The 27,301-nt window shown below is 32.4% G+C and overlaps 2 protein-coding genes across 2 annotated transcripts; both read right to left on the bottom strand.

Moving 5' to 3' along the window:
- Positions 1-1,021: 1,021 nt before the first annotated feature.
- On the bottom strand, positions 1,022-8,584 carry LOC123192812 (shaggy-related protein kinase kappa-like). Its single transcript, XM_044605471.1, has 13 exons — positions 8,295-8,584; positions 6,368-6,607; positions 6,015-6,107; positions 5,863-5,922; positions 5,492-5,764; positions 4,183-4,257; positions 3,611-3,667; positions 3,394-3,534; positions 3,246-3,296; positions 2,772-2,867; positions 2,185-2,268; positions 1,993-2,095; positions 1,022-1,456 (listed from the first exon to the last, which is right to left on the bottom strand). The coding sequence occupies exons 2-13, from the start codon at positions 6,512-6,514 to the stop codon at positions 1,368-1,370; spliced, it is 1,269 nt and encodes a 422-aa protein (XP_044461406.1). The 5' UTR covers positions 6,515-6,607; positions 8,295-8,584; the 3' UTR covers positions 1,022-1,367.
- A 9,026-nt stretch (positions 8,585-17,610) lies between these two features.
- LOC123193156 (regulator of nonsense transcripts UPF3-like) lies at positions 17,611-25,678 on the bottom strand. The gene is made up of 13 exons (XM_044605950.1): positions 25,228-25,678; positions 23,479-23,585; positions 23,093-23,188; positions 22,891-22,989; positions 22,671-22,750; positions 22,248-22,361; positions 20,809-20,953; positions 20,357-20,430; positions 19,565-20,009; positions 19,266-19,364; positions 18,904-19,025; positions 18,749-18,800; positions 17,611-18,375 (listed from the first exon to the last, which is right to left on the bottom strand). The coding sequence occupies exons 1-12, from the start codon at positions 25,365-25,367 to the stop codon at positions 18,762-18,764; spliced, it is 1,560 nt and encodes a 519-aa protein (XP_044461885.1). The 5' UTR covers positions 25,368-25,678; the 3' UTR covers positions 17,611-18,375; positions 18,749-18,761.
- Positions 25,679-27,301: the final 1,623 nt, after the last annotated feature.

The following is a 27,301-nucleotide window of genomic DNA, read 5'->3' as shown; positions in this document are numbered from 1 at the left end:
TAAAAAATATGTCCTAACATATTGTATCAATCTGTCTCAATACTGAGGTTTAAGACATAATTTATAGGATTATTATATCACAAATTATGTCATACTAAGTTTTATCAAAAGACAAATTCTAAGAAAGTATATCGATCTGTTTCAACATTAAAATTGAGGAATGACCAACTCTGTTGACTATTTAATGGGTTATCCTGCATGTTTTATTGATATTTCGTTAAAAATTAACTTAAATATATTTTCTAATATTTTAGTTTTTTATAATTTTAAAAACTTTTTAAAACCCATATTAGACTGAACGTGGACCTTTCCTACAAGTCCCAACATGGCTCATCTTGAAAGTACACGACCAATAGTTTTGCTGTTTGTGCCCCTAAACCATGTTTTTTTCAGCCTTTGTATGGTATGGTATGGATAAACTCTAAAAAGTTCAAACGGTGATTGATAAATATAAGTTATGATTTACCATAATTTCTTGAAATGAGTTTGAATCTTCACTTGCACTATAGAGCTCGAGCTGATAATCCATAAACAAGAGTTGAGATCAAACCAAATAATATTAAATAGGATAGCACTGAACTGCAATATGCAGCTACCGTACAACCTAGAGGCAAAACAGTTCATGATCTATTCTATTGCATTATAGAACAACTAAAGTTGGTTCACAAAAAATGTATTGGATTGTAGGTGAGGAGTGAAAGAGAACTCACAAAATAATTTCACTTTTACTCATTTATTTATGGAGAAATTGAATAGATGGAATGTGAATTAAATTAAATGCTCAAGGAAAGCGTCTTTACCTCTGATAAGTTCCTGCAGTTTTTGGTACGTGCCAAGCGACTTCATGTATGCTGCAACTAAACTCAGGAGCACAGCTGAAATCCCTTCACTTCAAACTCCACTCGGTCAAGCTCAATCAAATCCACCCTTGTCAATGTTATCCTAATAACATTATCAAGCAACTACCAGCCCCAATATCAACTTAGGACTGAATTGATGAATTAAGTTCAAAGAGAAAAGATCACAACAAATTTAATTTTTTTTTTTTTAATTTTTTACAGATACTCATATTTTTTATCTTACTAAAATCGCCCATAAAACAGGGATATAACAATTAACAAATTACAACAAAGTATGTTCTAGTGGTCTTCAAAGCATCATAACACATACACAAACTCAAAAACCTCAAATTGTCCTACAGACTCCTTTTTGCAACACTCCTTTCGTCACTGGAATTAACAGAAAGTGGATTCAGAAGGGATGTAGCCACAGATTCTAACATTCATAAACTCAGAAGACCAAAATGGCGGCAGGGCGGTTGATAGTGCATGGAAGCAACAAAGAAGACGCTTGACGCAATTGATGTGCTAAGAGTGCAACGCCATGAATAAGTTCTGCTTACGAGCATGCTCTGGAATAAGCCGGTTGACGATGTCGGGTGATATGCCAGAAAGCTCTGCCAAAAAGATTAGAAAATGTCAGATGCATGGGAAACTATGAATATACAGTTGAAAATTTTCTTCATATGAGCTAACACTTCACAAGTTAATGAAAGCCATCATTTACGGAGATTTAAGGACAGTAAGACTGGCCACTATAATGCAAGTGAATTTCATAAGCTCAACAGATTTAAAGGATATAGCGCAAACAAGCATTCCTATAAACTCTATATTTAATTTGTACTTTATAACCTGTGCGAATATTTTCCAAAAGAGACTAAATTATGTTTTGTTTATGTAAATTTATCAAATACATGATCAAAAAATGTTACTGGGCTCTGATCAAACTGTATACGTGAGGAATTGTGGTAACGATGGTAACAAAAAACATGCTTGCTCGATGAAAACTGAAGTTCAGATGACACCTCAAAGGCTCAAATCAAGTAAACATGCAGAGTTTTCTGGTATTTTAGTTGATGGTTTTCTCCATTTTATACGGATACGTGATGAAGTCTCATCAATAGAAATAAAACACACATTGAGTTGAACATACCCTGAGGTTTAAAGTTAAAGAGTGGAGGAAGCGGGCGGCCATTTGGAAGACGGGTATTTGGGTCCCTTAAATCATCAAAGAAAGGATGGACGCAGGCTTCCAGCTGCAGACAAATTTATAAACAAAAAATTTGCATTATTATATGATAATAAAATCAGCAAGGGTGCCAAAATTATGAAAGATGAAACGTACAGCAGTATATCGCAAATTGGGAGAGTACTGAAAAAACCTACAGACGAGGTCTACTGCTTCTGGGGGTAAACGTTTTTGGAAGACCTGGTGGATAGCGATAATGTCAGCAAAAACAATCTGGCACAAATTATTTTTCTGCCGACAGCAGAATAATTAGCAATCAAATGCGAAGGAAGTAATAATTAAAATTAAGTTAGACATGCATGTAAAGACAAGAGGAGAAATCACATTAGAACAGTGAAGCACACATACAGAACCAGTGCCTGAACCCTCATTCTTGTGGGCCTTTGCATAATACTAAAGCTTGAATCAACCATACGCCCATTAACCATGCCATATTTATAAACAGAAATTGAAAGCGAAATAGAAACTATACCCAAGTATAAATGTTCTACCATTTGTTTAGATCCAACCACAAGTGTAATGGCATCAGGCAAGCCATAGCATAGTAACGCTAACACACAAAAACTGTTCCCTTAAGGCTCCCGATTGAAAAACAATGTTCAATTATGGCAGGTTGCTATAATGAAATTAAAATTTATATAACCCTATACAAACAAGGAAAACGCAAAAAGATAAGTGTAAACCTTGTGCCATGGATGAGGTTTTATCTGTGGAAACTTAAATTCTGTATAATTTGGATTCATGCACTTTATCTCCTCCCTGGTTGGTGTTCCTAAAACCTGAGATTCAGAAGCATGAAAAATACTTAGAAATGTAGACATGTGTTAAAATAAAAAATACATTTATCAAGCAGGCTATGCAATAAGTGGATGAAAGTTATTTATTCAGTGAATTGCAGGCTTAGGCACTAAAGTTTCCTTCTATGTTTCAAAAATCGATGTCATGGCACAAATTTTAGCATAAAATAGGTCAAAACAAGAAACTCATTTACAGATGACCAAAATGGATTTCATTTTTCAAGAAGACTAGAATCTTTAAGAAAGAAGAAAATTTATAGATATGCAATGGGAAACTTCTATAATAAAACTGAGGGTTTTGATTTTCATGCATTTGAAAAAGGAATGTTGTAAAATATAGGAGTTAATTGAGAATATGACCTTGATAATCTCAACTAGTTGGTCAACACCACTTTCACCAGGAAACAAAGGCTGCATCAGTCAATACTAAGCATAAGTACTGACAGACAAAAATAGATAAAGGTGAGAAATATGTTATAAGTCTATATGAAGCAGAGCAGCACACAACCTGTCCAAGAAGCAACTCAGCCATCACACAACCTGTGGACCATATATCTATAGCAGTTGTATACTCAGTGGCACCAAATATGAGTTCTGGAGCACGATAATATCTCGAGCAAATGTAAGAAACATTGGGTTCTCCTTTCACCTAATGATACAATTACCAAATTCAAAAAAAGAAGCATATTGCAAGTGTCAATGAATAGTATGGAATAAAAACTCACCAGAACTTTGGCACTCCCAAAATCGCAAAGTTTCAGCTGATGTGTGTGAGGATTGACCTGGAAATGAGCAATATATAACTCCATCTGACCTCAAATAAGATATGCTAATGGCATGCAATTATTATCATTGAAATGAATAATTGAATAGATCTGATCAGAATCTAACGAAGTAAAATCAAATAGAACACCCATATAATACTCCTCCACGCATAACAGAATGGATATGGGGAAATATTCCATAGATATCAAAATCCTCCAACAGATTCAAATTTCTGCATGAAATAATGGAGCAACTTTATTTTTTTACAAGTATTATTGCACCTAAAGAAAACACCTCAAATAACTAGATGTATCAATTGCATAAATTTAAATTAAATAGAAAGCACTAAAGGCACTAAGTTACTGACTTTTCAATATTTCAGCTGAAATTTTAACAACTTAAAAGTGATAAATATCAAATGAGAACTCTAAATAATGAATATCATACTTGCATTAAAAACATACTGTTGTATACACATAAAAATTCAAGCCAAAGAAGAAACACATCCACAGACTTTCAAAGCAAAACTTACTAGCAAGTTCTGAGGCTTGATATCTCGGTGACAAATACCAATGCAATTATGTATATAAGCAAGTGCCCTGCAGATCTGCAGCCAAAACAAGAAATAGGGAGAAAAATCAATTAAAATTTTTTTTTTTTTATACCTCACACTTAGGACTTGATTCGAACTAAGCTTGTTCGAGCTTGAGCACGACCTCGAGCCCGAGTTGTGTAGCCAAGCTGGTTGAGCCACCCATTACAAACTTTAAGTGGACGGTGTTGTTTAAGTGAAAGTTAAAGTATTTTTTCCCTTGCTTCACCCTTCACGCACACATCTTCACTTTATTTTTCCAAGCCTTGTCTTCTCCTTTAGGCTTTTGCAAATAGCAATTGCAATCGCAATCGCATCAGTCTCCTCCATCGATGTCGTCAGTTCCAATCGACTCCATCATTGCTTCACCCTAATTTCGGCCTTCTCTTCTTCAATCTTCTTGCTTTGAGCCTTCTCTTCTTCAATCTTCTTGCTCTCAACCTTCTCTTCTTTAGTCTTCTTGCGATCGGCCTTCTCTTCTTCAGTCTTCTTGCTTCACCCTAATTTTGAAATTAGGGTTTCTAATTTAGGGATTTTGTCCATTATTGCTTTTCTGTGTTGTTGTGTTATGTTTTAAAATAAGGGCATATCAAGTTTGCTTTTAAGAACCTTGAACTTAAGGTTATTTTGTTGTTGTGTTCTGTACATGAACTTAAGCAATGCTACAGCCATGGGCATGGTGGTGTGCTATTTTGTTAACTTGATGTGTTCCAAATCACTTGTACTTCGTAGGCTTCTATTTTCCTTACTAGCAGTAATCTTATATTATAGAAAAGTTGTTGGTTGTATTGAACAAGAATTGTTAAAGCATTTGAGAGGTGTTCTTTTATATTTTGTATCCACCTAGAGGAATTGCATACAGCTCGCAAGCTCGAGCTCGATCAACCATTTTCTTGGCTCACCGAGACCGAGCTCAGGCTCGGACTCGAGCTCATATGTTCATCAACCGAACCGAACTCGAATTCGATTGAGCTCGAGCTCAAGCTTGGCTTGGCTTGAATTCAGCCTTACCTTACACTAGTAAAAAAATTATTAGTATCTGTCATAGAATGTCTCCAATTAAGATTGAACGTGTTACATATATAAATATATAAACAGACATGCACATATGCCTACGCCTATGGTAAAAATTTTAAAAATAATAATAATAGGGGTTAGAAGCCAAAAGGAAGAGGTATCCGAGGATTTAGAAGCCTAAAGGAAGAGCTAGCGGAGGATTTAGAAGCGTAAAACAAAAACAAATACATACCTGATATGCATAAAGTTTAACATATATCAAGGGCATTCGTTGGTTGATCCTGCTGTAGTTCCTTGCAATACGATTAACAGTTTCAGGAACATATTCAAGGACAAGATTCAGATAAAGCTCTTCCTTGTCCGTTGTTGAGAAGAAACAATGCTTAAGGGCAACAATATTTGGATGGTCCAACATTTGCATGATTTGTAATTCCCTATTCTTATAGCGCTTGTCTTGGAGAACCTTCTTAATAGCGACAGTCTCTCCAGTTTCTCTACATTTTGCCTGCATATAGCAGCTCAATTTAATTATTGAAATGAAGCGCATAAGAAAGTAAAAGTCGAAATTGCAAACAATGAATTAAACATGACAGCTCAACTTACTTGAAAAACAACACCAAAAGAACCAGTTCCAACCACATGCTCAGCAATATAACTTATTTTCTGACAACCCGAAGAAAACATCCATTGAAAACACATAAGAGATTAGCAGTTACAAAATAATCAAGATATAAATTTGTATATTTTCTTCAAACCTGCTTAGAATTGCCATTTCGACCACCAATGGTTGTTCTTATCACATGTCCTGTTTCAGCACCCACACCGTCAATTATATCCGGTTCACTATCCTGCAACAAATCAGACAGCATGAACCACTGAAAACTACAGCAAAATACTTGCAAAATTGTGAAGTTGATACTTGCAGAGATTAAAAATTTATTATTTAGCACAGCAAATTGTCCTTGAGACCACATTACTTCCACCAATATGCAAAGTGTTTCTTGTACAGCAGATAGTTGAAGAAAGACAACCAACTCAATCATATTTATTACAGAAAAATAAATGATATGAAAGAAGTACAAACAACTTTAAGAAACACACTGCTTACTCTGTCCTCGTCGTGGTCCACCTGGTCCCGTAATCTCATTTCAAGCATTTCCCGCCCCAGCCAGTCAACTGAACTTGACGAACTCTTAAATCCATTAACAGACCTAGAACTGCCCACTCCCCCATTCCCAAGGCTGGCAGATGCCATAAATATATTTGATAATTACAGCTGATACTAGTATTTGATACCCTCCTGATTTTTAGCGGTTGTGCCCTCCATTCCATCCAAACACCTATCTTCCTGATAGGAGTAACAAAAAATCTTAAGAAAAGGGGAAAAGATTCTCCATAAGAAATATGGATATAGAATATGATTCATCAGGGACATTTTCTTTACAATGATAACCATTAGAGAGAGACAAACAATCATTTCTTTTGGTAACATCTTATACAGAAAATATATAACTCATAAAGAAGAAATCAAATGCAACAACTGGGCAGAAAATTACAAGGAAAAATACAATATGTTTGTCAGGAGGATAACCCTATTATACGAATCAAAACCACAAACAATGCATAAAAGAGAGAAAAAAATAATAATATAAGCATGATGAAAAAAGCATCAAACAACCAATCATCCAGGTTGAATTTTATCAAGAAGCTTGCACATAATATGAAACAATGAAGCACACACACTGATACTCTCCAAATACTCTCTAAAAAGTATATGATATACTTAGTATCATATACTTCTTGGAGGCTTAAAGAAAGCCTGATTTAAGTGTTGATGAACAATGTAATTTTGCATATTAACGAAAAAGGGTTAATAAACAGAAGTTGTAACTGATGTACGACCAATCATGGATGGCTGCACAATTAAAACCAGTAGAAATCAAACAAAATAATGTATTAAGAGATTAAAGATCTCCATGAACAGTTGAAAATTACATTGATAAGTGAGTTGGTAATGTACACACATATAGCAACATAAACAAATTTTGGTAATTAAATTAAATAATTAATTACTATTCATATATCAAAACTCCTTGTTAGTTAGTTTGTTAATTACTTACAGCTCTAAACTACCTGATTTTCTTTCACACATTTCTCACCCATATAGAATTATTTCGTAAATTATAAAGAGTAATGTTGATTAAAAATTGTAACTCACTGATCATAAAAACAATAATACATTACATGCAAACCTGAGTACCAGTTGGTACAAACAAACTAAGGAATTATTATATAATTGAATAATTTTGAATTAAACCTAATGGAAACAATTAAATCACGATACGGCACTATATTTTGTCTACATACCCACCGTTCGTATCAATAGTAGTTACTCTTATGAAATTTACCCACTAAAATTCTGAAATCACAGTCAATATCCCTTCAACTTCCTAAATCTCCCAAATTTGGGAAAAAAACCCTCGGCGGCAAACACTGACATATACTGAATACTCTCTCAGATAAAATTTTAAAAAATTATTTCTATAACAAGAAACTTTTTGAAATATTTTCGGATATAATCCTTAAAATTAGTAATTACACGTAAAAAAAAAAATATATATATATATATATATATAAGTTTTACTTTTGAAACCAAAGAAAAAATAAACTTTGAAAATGAATTTCTGAATAAATCCTAAACAATAAAATAAATCAGACAAAAAATAACAATTTTCCAAAATTTTAAAAACAATTTCTTGACATCTACTTATATTAAAATATTACAGTATAAATAAAATTTCATATCATGTTTTTAGAAAGTTATATTCTTCTCATAATTAAAAAAATATATAGATTCACAATAACCAGGTAAAAAATTCTGATCAGATCTAAGTCTAAACCAAGCACACTAGTCCGCCACAAGAAAAAAAAACTCATCAATCAAAAGCGCAAACAGATTCCAAATATTTAAAACACATAACTAGAGGGAAAAAAAAAAATCACAAGACGAAAACAGATCGTTGAAGAAGCTTCACCTGGAAGCGACTGGAAACAAAGCGAAACCAAGTCTCGAGCATTATATATGTACTTACAAGCTCCGTACGAAGATATCAGCTTGGAGAATTAAAAAGATATTGAAATTTTCCTTTTTACTGAAAATTGAGAGAAAATTTGAAAGAAGAGGAAGAACTGTTGGCGATCTGATTTCTGAAATTTTGATTTATTTGTTTTTCATTTTGATTTTGATTTTGATTTTTCCTTTTTTTTGTTTCTATGGGTGTGGGAGGAGGAGGATTTTGCGTTGAGTGAGTGTTGAATAAGACTGACAATTATCTGACAAACAATTAACACAATTTTTTATTATAGGGTAAATTACAAGTTAATCCATCTAGTCGTAAATGTTGCAGTAAGCCCCCAAAGTAACAAGTTACCTTAACGGGGCATTCTAGTAATTTAATTTTTATTAGTTATATTATTTTATTTAGTTTATAAATAATACAAGATTTTGATAATTTTTTTATTATTAATGTTAATATAAAAAATAATATAAAATGTAATATTTCACCTTAGATTTAAAAAACTATCAAAAAAAAAAAAAAAAGATAAAGCAACTTCTATAAAACTAATCATCTTGTATGTGTTATTTCCATGAGTTTTAATTAAAAAAAGGATTTGATTACACATAAAAAACTATGGTAAATTTGGAGGATCATTCAACAACTCTTAAATTATAAATGGTAAATCTTTGATATTAAGTAAGAAGAAGTAAAAATTTGTAGGGTCATTTAAGATCTAACAACTCAATTATGTCTAATTAATTTATTCCAATATTAGACAAAATTAATTAATAAAACTATTCTTGAATCAATTTGTGCTTGAAGTTGACCCTTATTATTATATATTTGAGTAGCTATCTTGAAGAAAAATAATTAATTTAATCATGTCATGTTCATGCAAATGGACTTATAATAATTGACCAGAAGGGCACATTTATATGCGCTTAACTTCTATTAGGTTTTGATTTAATGACTTACAACATATGTATGAACAGTATACATTACTAGTTACAAATAAATTGACGTATTTGCAAATGATTTGATGATTTTAGTATTTATTTTATTTTTAATTTAAAATTATCATATTATTTGATGATACATCAACTTGTTTGTACTTATTAATACTAAATAGTCCGTACATGATGTATTATTGGAATTTCATTCATATTATGAGAGATTATCAAATCTCAAGCATCCCAATTATGTTTCAAAACTATTATATCTTTTGTTACGTAAAAACCCAAAAATCAAATAATCAAAGCTAGAGCAAAAGAATACAAGGATTTACATGAAAAACCCAAAATGAGAAGAACCATGTACAAGGGATGAAGAAATTACTAATACTAAAGTTTTAATACAACAAGAACTAGGGAGATCGAAAAGCCTCTCTCATGTCAAATGTAAAAAGCTTAAAACTCTAGCCTCTCTCTTAAGTCTCCTAAAAACTATGTAAAACTTGTGTCATACCCATAGGTACACTATAAAGATAAATTGGTCGTTTTTAATTTTGATTTGATTGTGCTTAAGTGTTATAGTCAAAGTGCACTACATAATCGTGTTTGTCATGAGTGCATGTGTAGTAAGGGGCAAATGGTCTTTTCTTAGATGGTGTATGAAATTGTCTAAGTATTAAAGGGCATACAATCATGCATGAAGGTGGTGCACGCCTATACACTCGATAAGGATGAATAGTGTTGATTGGTCACCATGAACTTTGTGCATAAGGAAATGTACAACCATGCATGGAGTTTGAATTTCGATTAATGCGTTTTTGAAGATCATGAAACGTGATTTTTTGTTAAGAAACCACCTAGAAAACCATGTAGAGAGGTTGCATGGTCGTGACTGCATTATTTAGTTAAAATTAAAAAAGGGGTGAAACAGTGATTAAGAAAGTTATTATTCACTTTTTATTTTTCAAAAACAGACAGTAGAAAGATTGAGAAAGAGAGATAGCAAAGTTGATCATAGGACGTTGAAAGGAAACTAAGTCATTGGAGAGTTACTGCAACCACATGAAGAGTAAGCTAATCACCAAAAGTGCAAGTAAGTATGTTATGTTTTCTTCATTAATTTGATCTATTAAGGATGAAAAGTATGTTCATGAAAATGATTGGATGTTATGTTGTATTAAGATTAAAATAAAATGTAATATAATGTTGTTTGTTATGCAGGATAAAGTAAATAACATGATAATATAAGAATATGGTATGATGCATGATATATGTAGATCTAATTTGGAAGGCATGCTATGATGTTTGGTAATGAAACATGATCTAAATGTTAAAAACTTGTTTTTATTGCATTAAGGCATAGAGCCTTCATTGTAGTCATCGAAAAAAACTAAAAATTTTAACAAATGACAATGCATAATTGTATACAAGAAGTTGAACAGTCGTGCATACACTAGGTAGACAACGATACAATCATGCATAGGGGGCATTGTTGTGATTCTATATAACAAGGACAAAAGGATGTGCATTATGGGGTGCATGTATGTACATAGAGTGTTTAAACGCATAACCATGAATGAAAGGATGTGCAATTGTGATAGGTGGTGTTAAGTTTCACAAACATTAAGGAAAGGTTGATGTGTATACTAGAATGGGGAAAACATTAGAGGAGTTTTTTTCAAGGTGAATTAAGGTAATTAGTAAATGAAAGGCGTCCAACTATGTAGAAGACAACATAGACTTCAAATGAAGTAGATTTGGGTTGAATTTAGGAAATGTTGTGAAAAGTGAGAAATGACTAAGCAAACATTATTAGCCACCAGTTGTGTGTAATTTGGTGTATGATATATGAAAGCATTTAAGTTGTGGCAAGACACTCATAGGATGTTTCATGCATTTGACGCCAAGATGCAACAATTCATATTATTTTATAGGTTCATGGAAAGGAAGAATTACAATAAATTATTTCTCACGTGATCAACAAGATACTTCATACACACATGTTTTGTTTGTGTTGTTTTGCAGGTGGATGAGTTAAACAGCGGGTCATGTGAGGGGAGGGGGGTATGGAGCTAGTAGTTTAGCCAACCGTGTTGCATGAGGATGGATTTTGCTTGATTTTCAATTTATGTATCGGTTTTAGTTTCATACTCATGATGTTTGTGTTATGTTTATGTAAATTTCAAAATCTTTTGGATAATGATGTAATTTTAGTTGCTATTTGATGTTGTATGTAGAGGTGTCTATGGGTTGGATAGGGCCTTAAACCCATATAGTGATGGGCCTTTTGGCTGAACCAACCCATGAAATTTTTAAGACTCAAAGTCTGACCCTATATATATAGAGTTGGGTTAGACATAACCTTAATTGGGGTGACCTATTTAAAAAAATTTTAAAAAATTAATTAAAAATTTAAACACATTATTTTTTAATTATTAAAACTAAAGACAGTACCCTGAACATTTTATTTATAATCTTTCACTTGTGACGCAAGAATGTCGTGGTTACATAATGAAAAATATTATAACAAAATACAACTAAATTAATTTACATATTGTATAATTGTAAACATAAATAAAACATATATATCATACTAATTATCTACATAAATAATATTCAAATTGGTTGAATTCATTTAATCTTAGATCCATTTGTAATATTTTGTAATGATAAAATTAAAATGAAAACAAAATTATAAATAAACACAAAAAAATTATTGTTTGTGAATTCAGACAGTTTCTGAAAGAGAGTTGATGAGAGAAAATGAGATTGAAAATATAATGAAAGAATCGAGATTGAAAGATTTATAGATAAAATTGCACAGGAAGCAAAAGCCAATTGCCATATAATTTTTTTTATTTTTTAATATATTCAACAATATTTGGTCAGGTTGGGTTAGCCCATGGGTCTAATACCTAGGCCCACAGTCCAGTCTGGAAGGCCTATGGGTCAATCTCGACATGTGATAGTGTCGAGCCATATTTCTAGGCTTCCAATTTAGTCTTTATTTAGCCCGATCTAATTGACGTGTTTAGCTGTATGGTATATGAGTATAAGATTATTCAATTTATAACGTTAAGACACCTTTTTGCACATTATTTGAGATATGTATATCATGATGTACGTTTGGTTATATTTCAATGTCATTTGAAGTAAATATCTAAAGTTTTAAGTCAACAAGTCTTTTTAAATCCACATTCTCTCAAAGGGCATGTATATGAAGAAGGGTCTTACAACCTGTGAATTCAATGAATTTATATTCACAGCAGAACAATCGTTTCGTTTGGAGAAAATGTCTATTTTGGGACTTTTAGGCATGCCATTCAAATCGGAACAAGACTATTTCTCTTATCCTTTGACATTCTATCATGATTTGGAGATTCAAGTGGTCGACACACCCATGCTTCAAATTGGAATGTATGTCTGCCACTAGAACACCCGTTTTGCCTCTGTAATATTTGTTGCAAAAATTGGGTCACTATATTGAACATCTCTTTATATATTTTTTTTATATGCAATCTATTTAAAAAAAAAAATGGAAACATTATATATTTAACAATAGTTATAAATACAAGCACAAATACTTACAAATTATCATATGATTTAATGATTTTGTATTAAAAATAAAAAAACTCTCAACCTCATAATAATACATTAATATTTATATTTATATTTATTTTTGTATATTAAGATATCATTTAGTAGATAATTTCAAGGCAACATAATGGTGAAGGAATCAATCTCAAAGATTAACAAAATTAATAAAGTTTTAAAACTTTTAAAATAAAAGTTTGAGTTTAAATTTTTATTATATTTATGAAATTTTGACTTATTTAATTGATGACATAATGTTGAAGGAGGATGATAAGACAAAGCACTCTCAACTTAGCCATTTGGTCTCACTCTCACCAAAGCTAAGGCACTTTGTGACCTATCATCATCTGCCACCTCCACAACACCACACATGGGTTTATTGGAAACATCAAGTTTTCAAAACTAACAATAGGGTCCATAGCTTTTTAAAATAAAAACAAATTGGAAAATCTCAACTAAACTTGATGACATCAGAAGGGTTAACACAATAAAAGATGTTTTGATTTAATTTATCAATGTTAAAATTATTTCAAAATTGTTGTTAATATACTATGTATGATTGAGCTAAGTTAGTCTTTACCTAGTATATCATAAATATGAGAATATTTGTTTAGGTTACGAGCAAAGGTTTGATATACTTTAGAGGCCAAAGGACTATTTCCCACCCAAGGTATGTTGCATTCCTAAGTTTCTCCTCTTTAACTTTGATAATCCCAAATATCTATCTATGAGCTATTAAAATTAACGGTAGTAAGGGTAAAATCATCATTTTCTCTATAATATTAAAAATAAACTAAAATATAATCTCTTGTTGCCCCCCTAAACTTTAAAATCTAAAAGTTTCTCTAACCTAAGTTTTAAAAAATGACAGTTTCACCCTAGGGTTTCGTTTGAAATCTCAGACTCCATTGCCAGCAGCATCTCCCTCCCGAAGCATCCTCTCCCTTCGGCGGTCTCTCCCCTCCCATTTGGACTCCCGATCGACATCAACGGAGCGGTGGAAGACAAAGAACTTCGTCAGGGAAGACGAAGTTCTTCGTCCTCCCAAACAAAGATGAAGTTATAGTCTTCGCCTGGGAAGACGACAACTTTGTTTTCGTTTGGGAGGAAGAAGAACTTCGTTTTTCCCGACAAAGTTCTTCGTCTTCTGCCTCTCTTTCGACACCGATCGGGAGCCCAAATGAGAGGAGAGAGACTGTCAGAGGGAGAGGATGCTTCGAGAGGGAGAAGTCGTCTGCAATAGAAACAGAGATGACATCAGAGATTTCAAAACGAAACCCTAGGGAGAAATTGTCATTTTTTAAAACTTAGGCTAAGAAAAACTTTTAGTTTTTAAAGTTTAGGAGGGCAAAAAGAGATAAAATTTCAAGAGGTTAAAGTTCTATTAACTTTAACTGCTCATATATGGGTATTTGAAATTATCAAAGTTAAAGGAAGAAAACTTGAGAATGCAGCATACCTTGGGTGGGAAATAGTTCTTTGGCCTACCTTAGAACAAATGAATGAAACACTCCCATTTTAACTTATTTGTTGTACAATAAAATCTTCCAGAGTGAAGCTGTATTTAAATTTCAAATCTCGTTTGTTTTTTTTTATACAAGAAAATCTAATTACATTTTCTTTTTATAAATCGAATTATTTGTTATGCAAGAAAATTTTATTGGAAGGTGACTAATTATATGAGTAACATATGCCCGTTAAACATAAAATCTATTTGCATGATAATTTATAATTCGAGTCGAAATCTTTTTATTCAAAAATAATGAGAAAAATGACTTTTGATAGTTTTTACTATTTTTATAATCTAATCAATATGTAATTTTGATCTTCTATTATTAAAAATAGGGGTTTATATGAATCAAATCAAATTTGAACACTTCTTAACTCAAATTTAACTTAAATGAAAAATAGTTTTGTTCGAGTTAAACAGGTCAATATTAAAGGTGGTTCAAATTCAATTTGAATGAAAATTATTCGTTTGAGTTCAATTCGAATGAAAATGATTTGTTCTAGTTTGATTCAAATTTGTAGTTTAAATCCATAACTCAAATATATAGTTCAGATTCATTATTCGAATTCCTGACTCATTGACAAAATAACATTGTTAAACAATTATTTAACATAATTCAAATCGAGTCACGAGTTAAGTTTGAATCGAATTACACCATCTACCTAGCTTGCGAGTCAAACTAAATCGAACTTTCTCGAACTTAAATTCGGCTTGGTTTCAAAATGAGTTAAACTTTCTATTTTGAACTCGATTTAAATTTGAACTAAATAAATTGAAACCAAGCCAAACAAGCTTTCAAGCTCAAGCCAATTCGGATCGAGACTAATACTAATTATGAAGTCACATTCCATTTCTATCTCTTATCATTGTAAGATAGCATAATCATGTGCTATTTTAATGGATTAACATTCTCAATGTATCTTCAATTAGAAAATTTCGAAGTTCAACCCATTTACTAGAAAAACAAAGTTTGGTTTTTCAAATTAAAAAAAGGGACTTGATAATTCAATACCATAATACCATTATGTGTTGTTATCTCTTTTAGAAATCTTTAGTGGATTTTAGTTATATAATAGGACTTGAATGACTCATTTATTTAACTTAGTAATATTATATATACTAATGGTGAGTATCAATAAATATAAACAAATTGATATGTTATCATATGATTGATTAATCTAATTGATTACTTTATATCTAATTTAAAATCACTTATACACATAATAATATTTAAATTTGTTTGCAGTTGTTAATACCTAATCATTTATACATAAAATATTTTTGTATATAACTTTTATTTAAAAATCATTTATACAAATATAGTGCTTTTCTATTCAAAATCAAACTGTATTTAAAAATAAAAAATGCCATAAGGATAAAATAGTGATTTCATTATTTGACAATTTTTAAAAAAATAAAAAAAATAAATCGCTAGTTCACAAATAAAATTTAAAGTACGAAAGTTAGATTATTTTACATGTTTAATATTTGTAATTTAGTTTGAACAATTTATTGGAAACTCTGATCCTTGGCATCGCTAGTTCACAATTGTCATAAGCTGGCTACCTAGATCCTCAACCATTGCCACGATCTCTCCCACCATGATTTAAGATTGCATTGAAAAATCCTTCACTCGCTCAAGTAATACTATATTTATTAATAATAAATACAAATATGAGTGAACATATTAATGTATCACTATATGATCGAGTGTTATTTTATTTTTAATTTAAAATAATCTAATCTCATATTAATACGTCAATGTTTGTAATGACATATTTTTTTCCCTTTAAATGGCTCTGTAAAATCCCTTTAAATGGCTCTTTAAAATCCCTTAGCTTGCAACTAGATCCATATCTTATCACAATGATGGTCCCTTTCATCAAGTGATACATATGCATGGGCAATTAATTTAATGTCAAGCCAAAAGACTTGAAAGTTGAAGTCAAGATTGGCATGCTCAAAGCACATCTTTATAATTCGACATCACATGCTGTGAAAGAGTGATTACAAATAGGGCCATCTCTGCTAAAAGATCACACAAAAGCAACCCACAAAGTTAAAAAGGGACTTTTTATGTTTCACTTCAATAGCATATTCATCAGGGCATATTCCATACATGTACCTCTCAAATGTTGAAAACAAGAAGATAGATGATGAATTTTACAGTTGTGAATCAACTTCTCTTCTTTTTGAAATAACTTACAAACAGCACATGCCATTTCTCAATTAGCTAAACTTTAAATGTTAGCTATTGTATTTGTATAATGGCATTCTGAATACTGTGAGAAGTTACCCAAATTGGATAAGTGTGAATTTTCAAAAATATTAGACTGATAGTCATTGAGAAACCCACAAAAGATAATAATTTATTGAAGAAAGAAGATAAATAAAATAAGAAAATAAGAGGACAGCTAATATATTCAATATAATTATGTATTTACAAAACACTATATCAATTCATCCTATGTTATACCATACAAATTGATGTCAACATTTTCATACCCATTTATTGAATTGATTTTCTAAATTCAACATTCCCAATTACTGGATTGATTTTTTAAAACTTGATCTATAAGAAAAATGATTAGTTTTTAGGGTTCAAAAAAAAAAAAAATTTAAAAATTGAATTTCTATTAATTTTAGTTGTCTATTGATGAATAAATGAAAAATTTTTAAATTAAGAAATAAAAACTTGTAATCAGAGGATACTTTAGATGAGAAATAGTCCATTGGCCATTTCTAAACCCAAACTTAACTTTTTAACCAAACAACTCAAATCAAATTCTTATTTCATGAAACGTAGTCCAACATTCGTATAGAAATACTTACCAATAAAGTTAAATATATAAATAATAAAATATCACCATGTGAATAGATAATAAGTATTGTTTTATTTCCAATTTACGACTATCCAATCATATGATAACATATCATTATTTGTACACAAAATTATACATATAATATTATTCAATACCTATAAATTAAGTTTATTGAATTAAGCAATAACTTTGGCAAGAACAGTTATTTGGGTTATAAAAGTCCTACTTATAATTATCAATCTCTCTACCAGATTTAGAACATTCCAAGAACTATAGACAGTATAGTAGTAGTTTTACCAAAGCCTCGAGATATTAGATTATAAAATGGCTAAAGCAGAGCATTTGGAAACAAAAGCTACACTTGGAAAGAAAAAAACAGGGATAGAAAAACATAAAAGCTACAAACACTAAGCCCAGCCAACAAATTCAGCACCATTATCTGTTGTATAAAAAGCACCAAAAAGGTTCAGTTTCAGCCACAACACTGAGAAAAGAAACGAAACAATGAAGATGAGCCAACCAGTTTTTTAACTTGGAACTTCATTTTTCATCCAAGTCACACTGGGGACTATCAGTCAAAACAAACTCAAAACATGCAAAAACCGGTTTCGGCAAAAGACCACCGGCTTTTTCTCAGGGCACAACTTCATTGTATATGTGAAACCCTAAAAACTTAGCATGGGAGCTACTGACAAGTGCTCTCCAGTCACATATGGTAGACTGATCAATAAGACATAAAACTTGATGGAAAGCAGACAGTAAACATTGATCTGCATTTATATATACACATTTCAGCTAAGCAAGAATCCAACGGTAAAGGCAATGCATCCCAGTACCTAGTCAATGGCAAGAATGAGGATTATCCATAGCTTCCTCAGTGAAACCCGGTTTAAGGGTTTGCTACAATGAAAACTGTGGTTTTGCATAAGACTATAGGGATGATCTCTCTATTCTTTTTTATTTTCCTCCTATCTGTGCCGTTTTGACCAATATTGGGATTTTTTCTTCAATCCACCATGTATTAATTACATCGCTATCAGAATCTTTCCAGTCAACTACCCTTCCCTCTGTTTCACTGCTGAAACATTGTCTATGCCTTACCATGTCTTTAAGCAAAAACAAGACAGCCTCCACAAAACAGCAAGTGCATGTTCCAAACTTTCAAATGACTTAACAATTCACTGCAAAACAATGAGAAATTAAACTCACAACATCAACCACCTTATTGAAAGCTGAAGCAAGAAGAGTAACGATATTTAGTTATGTCAGCAAAAAACAATGCACAAAATTCAAAGTCCTCAGACTCGGAATTGGTAGTTTTTGATAAATCAAAATGCCTACATGGGGCAGAAAGTACATGAAGAAATCATAAACATCGGCTGCTACCATGAAGCCAGAAATTCAATTACTGATTTGCATTTAGACTTTGATTGTACTACCTTAAGAGGTGACTTTCCATTGCTTTGCACAAGAAATATTCTATTTTGACGCCATTCCAATGCATCAAATAGATACTGGGAAAAGAAGGATCATACCCAATGAAGAAGAGCTTACCAGTTTAAACACACTAAGAACCTGAACTGGACTTCTGAACCCAGACTTGTTTCTGCAAATTCAGCAAATAAACATGGATATAAAAAGCAATATTTTATGAAAGCGTGCAGAAAAATTGGGCAGAAAATCAAATATCCAAAAACTTTTATAATTACCTCATAGGAGCCATAGCCAGGACCACTACCTCTTCTTGAAGGCTTTCCCTCACTTACAACAGATGAGCCATCAGCATCCTTAACATGTGTTGGTCCTCGACGACCAACATGTCTATGGGTGCCTGCATATATTCAAGCTATCAAGTTGTTTCATTCCAATTTCACATGCTCTCACACACACACAAACTGGAGTGGCAATAGAGATTGCAAGAGAGAATGCAGGAGTAACCTCTATAATTTACATAGTTCAAAAACTAAAAAATAGTATACTATCTATAAAATCCATACCACTATGTTCACACAAACATAGCAAACTCAATTGATATCCAAAGATACTTAAGTTTTCTAAACCAAAAACTAACCATTGTCTGAAGAAGAATGGCTGCTACGTCCACTCCCAACAGTTTTAACTTCTCCACTCTTCAAACTTGACTGGTCAATTTTCACATCTCTGAGACTCCCTGGAAAATCATATTCAAAAAGAACAAAATAAACTGAAAATTTCCAAGACAAACTCCATCACATAGTACTTCTGTCTTTTGGTCTTCATGTGCATATTTCCCAGAATTTGTAATATGCCAAAGCAGTAACAAATCAATTCTGTTTGTCAATGACAAAGCAATCTGCCTAAGATAACAGACTTATAGAATAATTTTCAAACCTTCTAAGGAATCTATTGCTGTAAGTGAAGGTTGAGAAGCAGATGAAGACAAAGACTCATCACTTGCGTATGATCCATCTGAACGGCGAAGAGTCCACACACCACGATCTGGTCGATCCTTATTTCTGGTACGTCTTTCCTGTTTCTCGCCATGCAATTCATTCAGTACAATCTTCTCATCAGGAAACCCAGTTGCATCCTTCATTGCCAATGGTACATGTGGTGGCCGATGAGGTCGTTTTTCCTTGTCTATATTTGAATTTTGGACATGTTGTTCAGACTGGACACCAGAAGACTGACTTTGACGAACATCCTTATTCAGAAGTATGCTTCTAATCATTCTTCCACCGCTCTCACGTCGCTGGCTATGCTTTGAAGCAGGTGAACCAAGAATAGTTTTGACAGTAGGTGTTGCACTCTGCTGCTGTGACATGCTGCCAGACACCTGCACAGGTAAAAGTAATTGTTAAGTAATATGAAGTTGCACAACATCGAAATGGATGAAGTCACGAGCATGCAAAACATCTACATGGTACAAACCTTTCCACTGAAACACAGCCTAGAAGATTCCAATATATGCAAAATCACCCACTACCCACACTTCTAGATAAAGTCAAGATTGTCCAAGGGATTTCAAAACTGACAACAGACTGGGATTGGTGACCTTTAAGTGTTAACTATTATCGTCAACTAAGCAAAGACTGGAAATTTTAGGCCAGTTCTATGCACCCCGTCAGATGAAGAGCTAGTCTGAAGATCAAATGGAAACAAATACTAGGCAGAAAGGCTCACATGAGAAATATCTCGTTCTTTCCCTTTCAGAAGCAGGACTTTCTTTTTTCCAGAATCAGTGTTACCAGAAATTCCTGATATAAAAGCATTAGAAGTTAACAAGTCTTGAACAGAGGAAAAACTACATATTCGCATTACACAAAAAAGATAATATTTTAACAAAGTTTAATGGTTTTAAAGAGTGTAAAAGTTTACATATTTTCTTCTTCGATAATAAATCCGAAATAAATATTTTGCTTCATATAAACCAGATCAAGTAAACTAAAACATAAAACTTAAACAAGTAGTAAATGACCACAAATATTAAAAAAAATCCAAAATTCAGGCACCATCAACAGGCAACTCATATGTACTTCATGTGACAAAGCCTAAATCTTCACATTTGCAAGCAATAACAATGCTAAAAAATCACAGCATTAGTGAACATTTCAAATTTAGTGCCTTGGCCATACCACTTTTCTCCTGTACATCACTTCCAGTTACAGAAGATGAAGTGACAAGCTTATCAAGACCCTGCTGATCATCCCGTTTGGAAATCAAAATGTAATTTGACTTGTCTCTGCCACTCGAATTTTTTGCAGAGTCCCTTAGGACATACTGTCAAATAAACAGAGAAATTTATCAATAAACCAGATAATTTTCAACATCCTGTCAGAAACTTAATTACTACAGGGAATATGGTAGGACAAAAAGCAGAAAGAGAATCAAAGGATCAAATCAGGGGCTCCACAACTCCGAGATGATAACTCATGCCAGATATCAAAAGGACAAGACAAAGCATGCATCTTACACCTGCCTTTTAGACTTAGCAACCATATGTAAGCATCAACCAATGAAAAGGCTCATTTACATTACAGGAACAATAATTGAAGTTTATTCCACAAAGGATGAGAAACAACAGGCTATCATAACTTCTGTGGTGAACAAGTGCATTACTTTATACTTTTCTTATGTTTTCTTGTTTGTTACGGTTGTAAATAAGCCAATTTGATCCACTCAGAAGTAGCTCAACCTCTGCCTGAGAAAGGAATTGTTACTCATGATTAATTTCAAGTTTCATTAAATTTGGAAAGGGTACAGAATGCTTAAGTTTTAACCTCAACTCAATCTGGGGAAATTATGTCTTGAGTTCAGACTTCCAGAAGTGGTTGACAGTTCCTTGTATAATGACAAAGGATTGCCAAAAAATACTTACCAACCAATATGAATTAGAATTAGTCTGAATATGAAACTGAAAACACTAATAGCTAAAAAAGAATTTACAAAGCAGTGAAGACGCTGCCCACAGAAAGGCTAAACATGTATAGATCAATAAGGAGCTCAGCACATTCTAGAAGTACTAAAATCAGCAAAAACAAAAATTAAAGACCATAATCAGTCATTGCTACCTCCAATAAATGAAACAAAAGTACAGAGATAAGACTTAGATGGCAAAAAACAGAACTAGAGAAACACGATAATTTATTGCGCCTAAAAAATAAAGCTGCATCCTGCCCAAAAGCAGCTAACAAAAGTTATGTAAGCAGCATGAAAGCACAAGAAAATTCAACCCAGCCTTTCAATAAGAAAATTGCAAGCTAAACCGAGCAACTTACAATTTTTTAGAAGCTCAAGGGGAATTTCTCCCTAATTGGTATGATTCAGTGTGTTGCAATCTAAAATCTCCAAATATAAAATAATATCATATATTATTGCATTTCCATAGCATGAATGTAATAGCAAAATTACTAAAGCATATATCTCAAAGCAATGTAAGAAAAGTTGTGAATTCAAGAAACATGGACTGCAATCAAACATTGCAACTGTTATTTACAATACAAAAGATAATGCTTACACCAAAAACACACATCAGTTTGCTTTCATAAAAGAAGTAATTTGGAAACAAAAATACCATTGTGGTGGAACTCCTTTTCTTTTCAGAACCACCTTTGGATGAACCTGAACCTGGACTTCCACTTGATGATCCACCCGCTCTTCTGCTTGATTTTCCATTGGATGATAATCTCTGTTACCAACAAAAAAAATAACATTACGCGGTTCACACACAGTAACAAAAGTAGATCAAGCAGTTGAAGCCTTGGGTTCCAACTTAGAGGTCAACACCCAACAAAAATAGAGTATAAAAGTGGAAAGAAAAGGTGGCAACAAAAGCATCCAAACAAAAACTAGTACACAACCAAAAAGCACCAAAACAGGAAAGAATAATCTAAGTTTAGTAACACAGCACACTTGTATGTGAGCATGAAAGTGCAGATCATGTTTAATTTCTTAAGAATGACTGAAACTCTTCCTCTATTTCAAAATAGCAAAATACCCTAGGTGCAGCCTTAGCAGCCCTTTTCTGCCGTACAAAATCCATCAAAGGTGTAACTATTGGAGCTTCTTTTGCTGCACCTACAAAAGGAAAAACCAAATATCAATTAACTTACACTAAATGGCATTTTCATTCTAATTATACTGCCACTTTTTTCTTATTTCTTTTTCCCCCTATGCTAATGGTGTGCGTGCAAATAACTAGGATCCATGTAACTCACCAGCTCGTTCGGCTTCTCTTCTCTCCAATTGTATTTCTGCACTAGGAAGATTCTCAATAGGCTTTGCAATAACTTCAAGGAACTCCAAATACTCGGGATCTATATGTTCACAAGGAAAACTCATATTTAGACAAAAAGGAGAAAGATGGAATATAGAGTCCAAATACCTATTGAGCTTTAATTGCAAAAAGTTAAGTTATACCCTTAAGTATGGTCCCTTCTCGACCATCCTTTTTAGACGATTGCTTCGGAACACGTTGGGAGGGAGCATACTCAACAATAGCTTTAAACTGAGCACCTGAGATATAAATTAATATAACTTAAAAAAAAAAAAAAAGGCATCTAAAATCTGGTCCTACAAAGTTCCTTGCTGGAAGAAGAAGAAATGATAGAAACAAACAATCAAAATACACACAAGAAGCCCCTGATTAAGCACTTCAAGCGCACCATGAGCTCAAAGACTTTCTAAGCTATTAATATATGGTGCGACCTTCTTTCTCATATGAACTAATACCATGTATTGAATATAAAGAAAGAAATAACACTTCTAGCATTACAATCTGAGCCATAAATCTCTACAAAAATTACCCTTTTCATTAACAAAGACATGCCCATTAAAGAAGTCGGCAAAATCAAGAACATCTTCTGGCCTCTTGAAGTCAATGTAGGCTCTAGAGCAAGATCGATGCTTCTGACTGCAAAACATAATTTTTAGAAATATAGAATAAGTGATTATCATTCACTACTCAGAGAACCAGTAAACATACATCATTGTTTGACTATGAAGCTAACCAAATAAAAGAGAATGTAATAATCTGCATTGCAAAATGCTCTCATGAAAGTATACATTGTAGTCCAAACAAGAGACAGTGACATAATGTGATTCTTTTAGTTATAAAAAGATGAGCAATGGGGGAAAATAAAAAGTGATGTTCCATCATTAAACAGATGCATATCAACTACACAAAAAAAAAAAAAAGAAGCTTCCCAAGACCATTGGGTAACCAATCGCATTACAATCCAATACATAAAATGTATGAGTGTATACAAACACCCTAATTTACAGAAAATTTGGTACCCACCTTTTTTATGGAAACAAATATAATTAATTAAAACTTAAAAGGGCATAAAATAGAAAATTCTTCCATTAATTCATCCCCAGCAGTAGAGCATCCCAACAACAAATTGATAAAATAGCATTGTCCAATTAACACATATTTGACAACAAATAGACAAAATCATTCCAAATACAATTTTGAAATCAGCCTAGTAGTTTGAAAGCTGAATTTATTATCTCCAAGAAAGTGGCATTAAATAAAAGCCAACCAAAAGAGCAATAGGGTATAAATTAGTAATATAACAGATCTACTCTCATTAAATGATATTCCCTCCATAATACCAGTCCGTCTCCCGTGTTTCCCACTTATCATCTCAGACCTATCATCATACACTTGTTAATAAAGACCTATTCCCATTTGTGTGGGCCAGTTTTCAATCAGTTCCATCTGTTCACTCCTCCTGGTAATATTACTGGACTATGCATGATATACCTTAATCACAACAATACCCTTATGCGCTTAAGTTATAAAAGCCAACCAATAAAGTAATAGGGAATAAATGGGCTATAAAATAGATGTCTTCACATTAATTAATATTCTCTCTGAAAGATCCGCCCATCTCCAGTGTTTCCTAATTATCATCTCAAACCTATCATTATACACTAGTTAATAAAGGCCAACTCCCATTCGTGCGGCTAGTTTCAATCACTGCCATCTGTTCACTTCAGCTAATATTATTGGACGAAGCATGATAACTTAAAACACAGCAATATTATTACACCCTGAAGTAATAAACAATTTTAACTCCACAACGCCCTACTAGAACCACGCCAATTGAGCAGCCGCAAAACTGAGTCTTCCACAACCTACAGACATTACACTCCTACAATCCCCAGAAATTAAATAACACAGAAAGCAAATAACAATTGAGAACAAGAAAAACAAATACAAAGTATATGAAGTACATCCACCCAATCCCGTATTTTATATGAATTTGCATGTTCCCATTTTGGATATAAAAATAAACAACTAAACTAAAACAAAACTATAGAACAAGTATATCTCAAAACTATAAAAAATGCCATCAACCGACGCCAAAAACCAGCACCCACAAGTTTTCGAATTAGCTAAAACGCAAGCCAAAACTGAAAATAAAAAACTCAATCAGTAAAAACCCACTCACACACAATCATAACAAACCCAAATTTCCCCCAAACCCAAAAATTAAGCGCGAAATTCAGCGAAATATAAACCAAAAAAAAAGAAAGAAAACCCTAACCTCGTCTTTCCTTGACGAAACGATACCCAGTTGTAACGTCCAGCAAACACCCCATCGATTTGTTCAATAAATATAACCTGCGTAATCGCAGGCGGCAAGTTTCGAACCACTACCTTGGTTCGATCCAAAGGCCCCTTCATTACAAACCCTTCTTTAAAAACCCTAAAAAGTAAACAAACCCTACACTATGTTGCCTAATTCTCGATTGGCCTCAACAATTTGGATGAAAAGACGAAAATCGGCGCGAAATTACATGGTGGGTCAGATTTTAATGCACCGATCGACAGAATTTTCAAACCCTACACTACGCAATTCAAAAAAGGGGGCATAATTGTTAGAGAGACAGTGATGTAAGGGTAACAGAGGACCGATCTTATATATAAATTTTATTTTCTTTTTTTGAAAATTCAGGTGCCACTCTGAAGTTTGCATTTTACAGTGGAAGAAATCTGCCAAAAAATAACCCTAATTTTGAGGGGTTAAAAAATTGAACGCTTTATTATAAAATATTAATATTCCATAATAACCATTTATAGTAATGGAGTGATGAGCGAATTTTGACAGTGGGACGGGTTAAGAGTAGAGATAGCAATCTGCCCATGAAGCCAAGTATTCGGCTCGCCTCTCTTCGAATGGAAGGGTATTTTTTTGATAAAAACAGAAATAAAGATAATTAAAATTCTTATAGTTAAGGATAAATAAAAACAAAAATAGATATATTTTCGATTTGTCCCTTATCTAATCTATCTTTTTTTCGATTTGTCTCCTTCTTTGTATATTTTCTAAACTCTTATAAATTGAACTATCCTTAAAAATTTCGAGTTATTATAAATATTTTCTAACACTTAATAAATATTTTATTATTATTTTAATTGGGATAAAGAGGTGAAAGTGTGGAAAAATTTTTCCGTGAGGAAAAGGAGGGGAATGAGAGAGAAATTTTCCCCTTAAGGAGAGGATAAAGATTCTTTGTCATTCATGTATCGGGGACGAGACATAATAAGAATGGAAATAGGGATTGAGGTATTCGACTCCTACCTAACCTATTGTCATTTTATGTTAGAGGAAGACTTGACATTAGATTGGACTAAAAGTGGATTCGAGCCAAACTAAGCTAAACGAGGATTAGTTTGAGTTCATTCCAAATACAAAACAATAAGATTGAGTTTGAGCTCAAGCTTGTTGAGTAGTGAATAGTAATATTGAAGAAAGCGACAAATCACTAAACAAGGAGAAGAGGAAGAAGAATTGTAAAAAAAAGAAGAAGAATATTAATAAAGAATCATCAATGAACCTTAAAGTCGATTTAGAACTTCAACTCGAGTTTGATTTATTTAGAGTCAAATATGGATTCAAACCTAAATTAACTTAACTCAAATCAATCACTATATTAGACAAGAATTTATATAGCAATATAGTATAATATCATATACAATATCAAAAGTATTAACAAACTAGTAACTGGTTGGAATACTGTATTGTCATGAACTTGATGAGATACATGTTGATGAGTACAATAAAATGAACTCATCACAAAAGAGAGTATTTTCATCACTTTGAATATAGATTCATGCTCTAAGCTATAATTTTTTTTTTTTTTTGTATTTAAAATGGTCCATTATGGGGGATATTGATTAAAATAGTCATTTATTTTGCGTTATATATATATATAATCACATTTTTTTCTATTATACAAATATAGCCACTTTTTAAGTTAATTTTGCCTTTGAAAGAAGAAAATTATGAAATTTGGGATTAGCGGGGTGATTGGTCGGATGAGTTGGCTGACTGGCCAACCACCCAGCTAACCAATTTTTAAAAATAAATTGGTTTAGCTAGGTGTTTAGCAAGTTATCAAAAATTTTTAAATTTTTATCTCATTTTACCTTCTATTTTAGTTTTAATTGAGTAAGTGGGTGAATTTTATGTCTTGATTGAGTGAGTACAAAACCTAAGAATATTTTAAATATTTTATATTTTAAGCTATATATGTATAATAAAAAAAAAAAGATGATTATATATGTATACAAGAAAAAAATAGGTTATTTTAATCAATATCCCCCATTCTAGGAAG

The sequence above is a fragment of the Mangifera indica genome, chromosome 12 (genome assembly GCF_011075055.1).
Source record: "Mangifera indica cultivar Alphonso chromosome 12, CATAS_Mindica_2.1, whole genome shotgun sequence".
Lineage (NCBI taxonomy): Eukaryota > Viridiplantae > Streptophyta > Magnoliopsida > Sapindales > Anacardiaceae > Mangifera > Mangifera indica.
This window is presented reverse-complemented; position numbering and strand designations above follow the sequence as displayed.

What these genes read in the sequence shown, in the direction of transcription:
- LOC123192812 (XM_044605471.1), bottom strand. Translation starts at nt 6,514, where the DNA reads ATGGCATCTGCCAGCCTTGGGAATGGGGGAGTGGGCAGTTCTAGGTCT. An exon ending in CTGAGTTGCTTCTTGGACAG is followed by an intron (nt 3,297 to 3,393) that starts GTTGTGTGCTGC and finishes TGACTGATGCAG; the next exon opens with CCTTTGTTTCCTGGTGAAAG. An exon ending in AACCTCATCCATGGCACAAG is followed by an intron (nt 2,269 to 2,771) that starts GTTTACACTTAT and finishes GCTATCCACCAG; the next exon opens with GTCTTCCAAAAACGTTTACC.
- LOC123193156 (XM_044605950.1), bottom strand. Translation starts at nt 25,367, where the DNA reads ATGAAGGGGCCTTTGGATCGAACCAAGGTAGTGGTTCGAAACTTGCCG. An exon ending in AAAGGAGTTCCACCACAATG is followed by an intron (nt 20,954 to 22,247) that starts GTATTTTTGTTT and finishes TTTATTTGACAG; the next exon opens with TATGTCCTAAGGGACTCTGC. An exon ending in AAGAACGAGATATTTCTCAT is followed by an intron (nt 20,010 to 20,356) that starts GTGAGCCTTTCT and finishes TTACCTGTGCAG; the next exon opens with GTGTCTGGCAGCATGTCACA.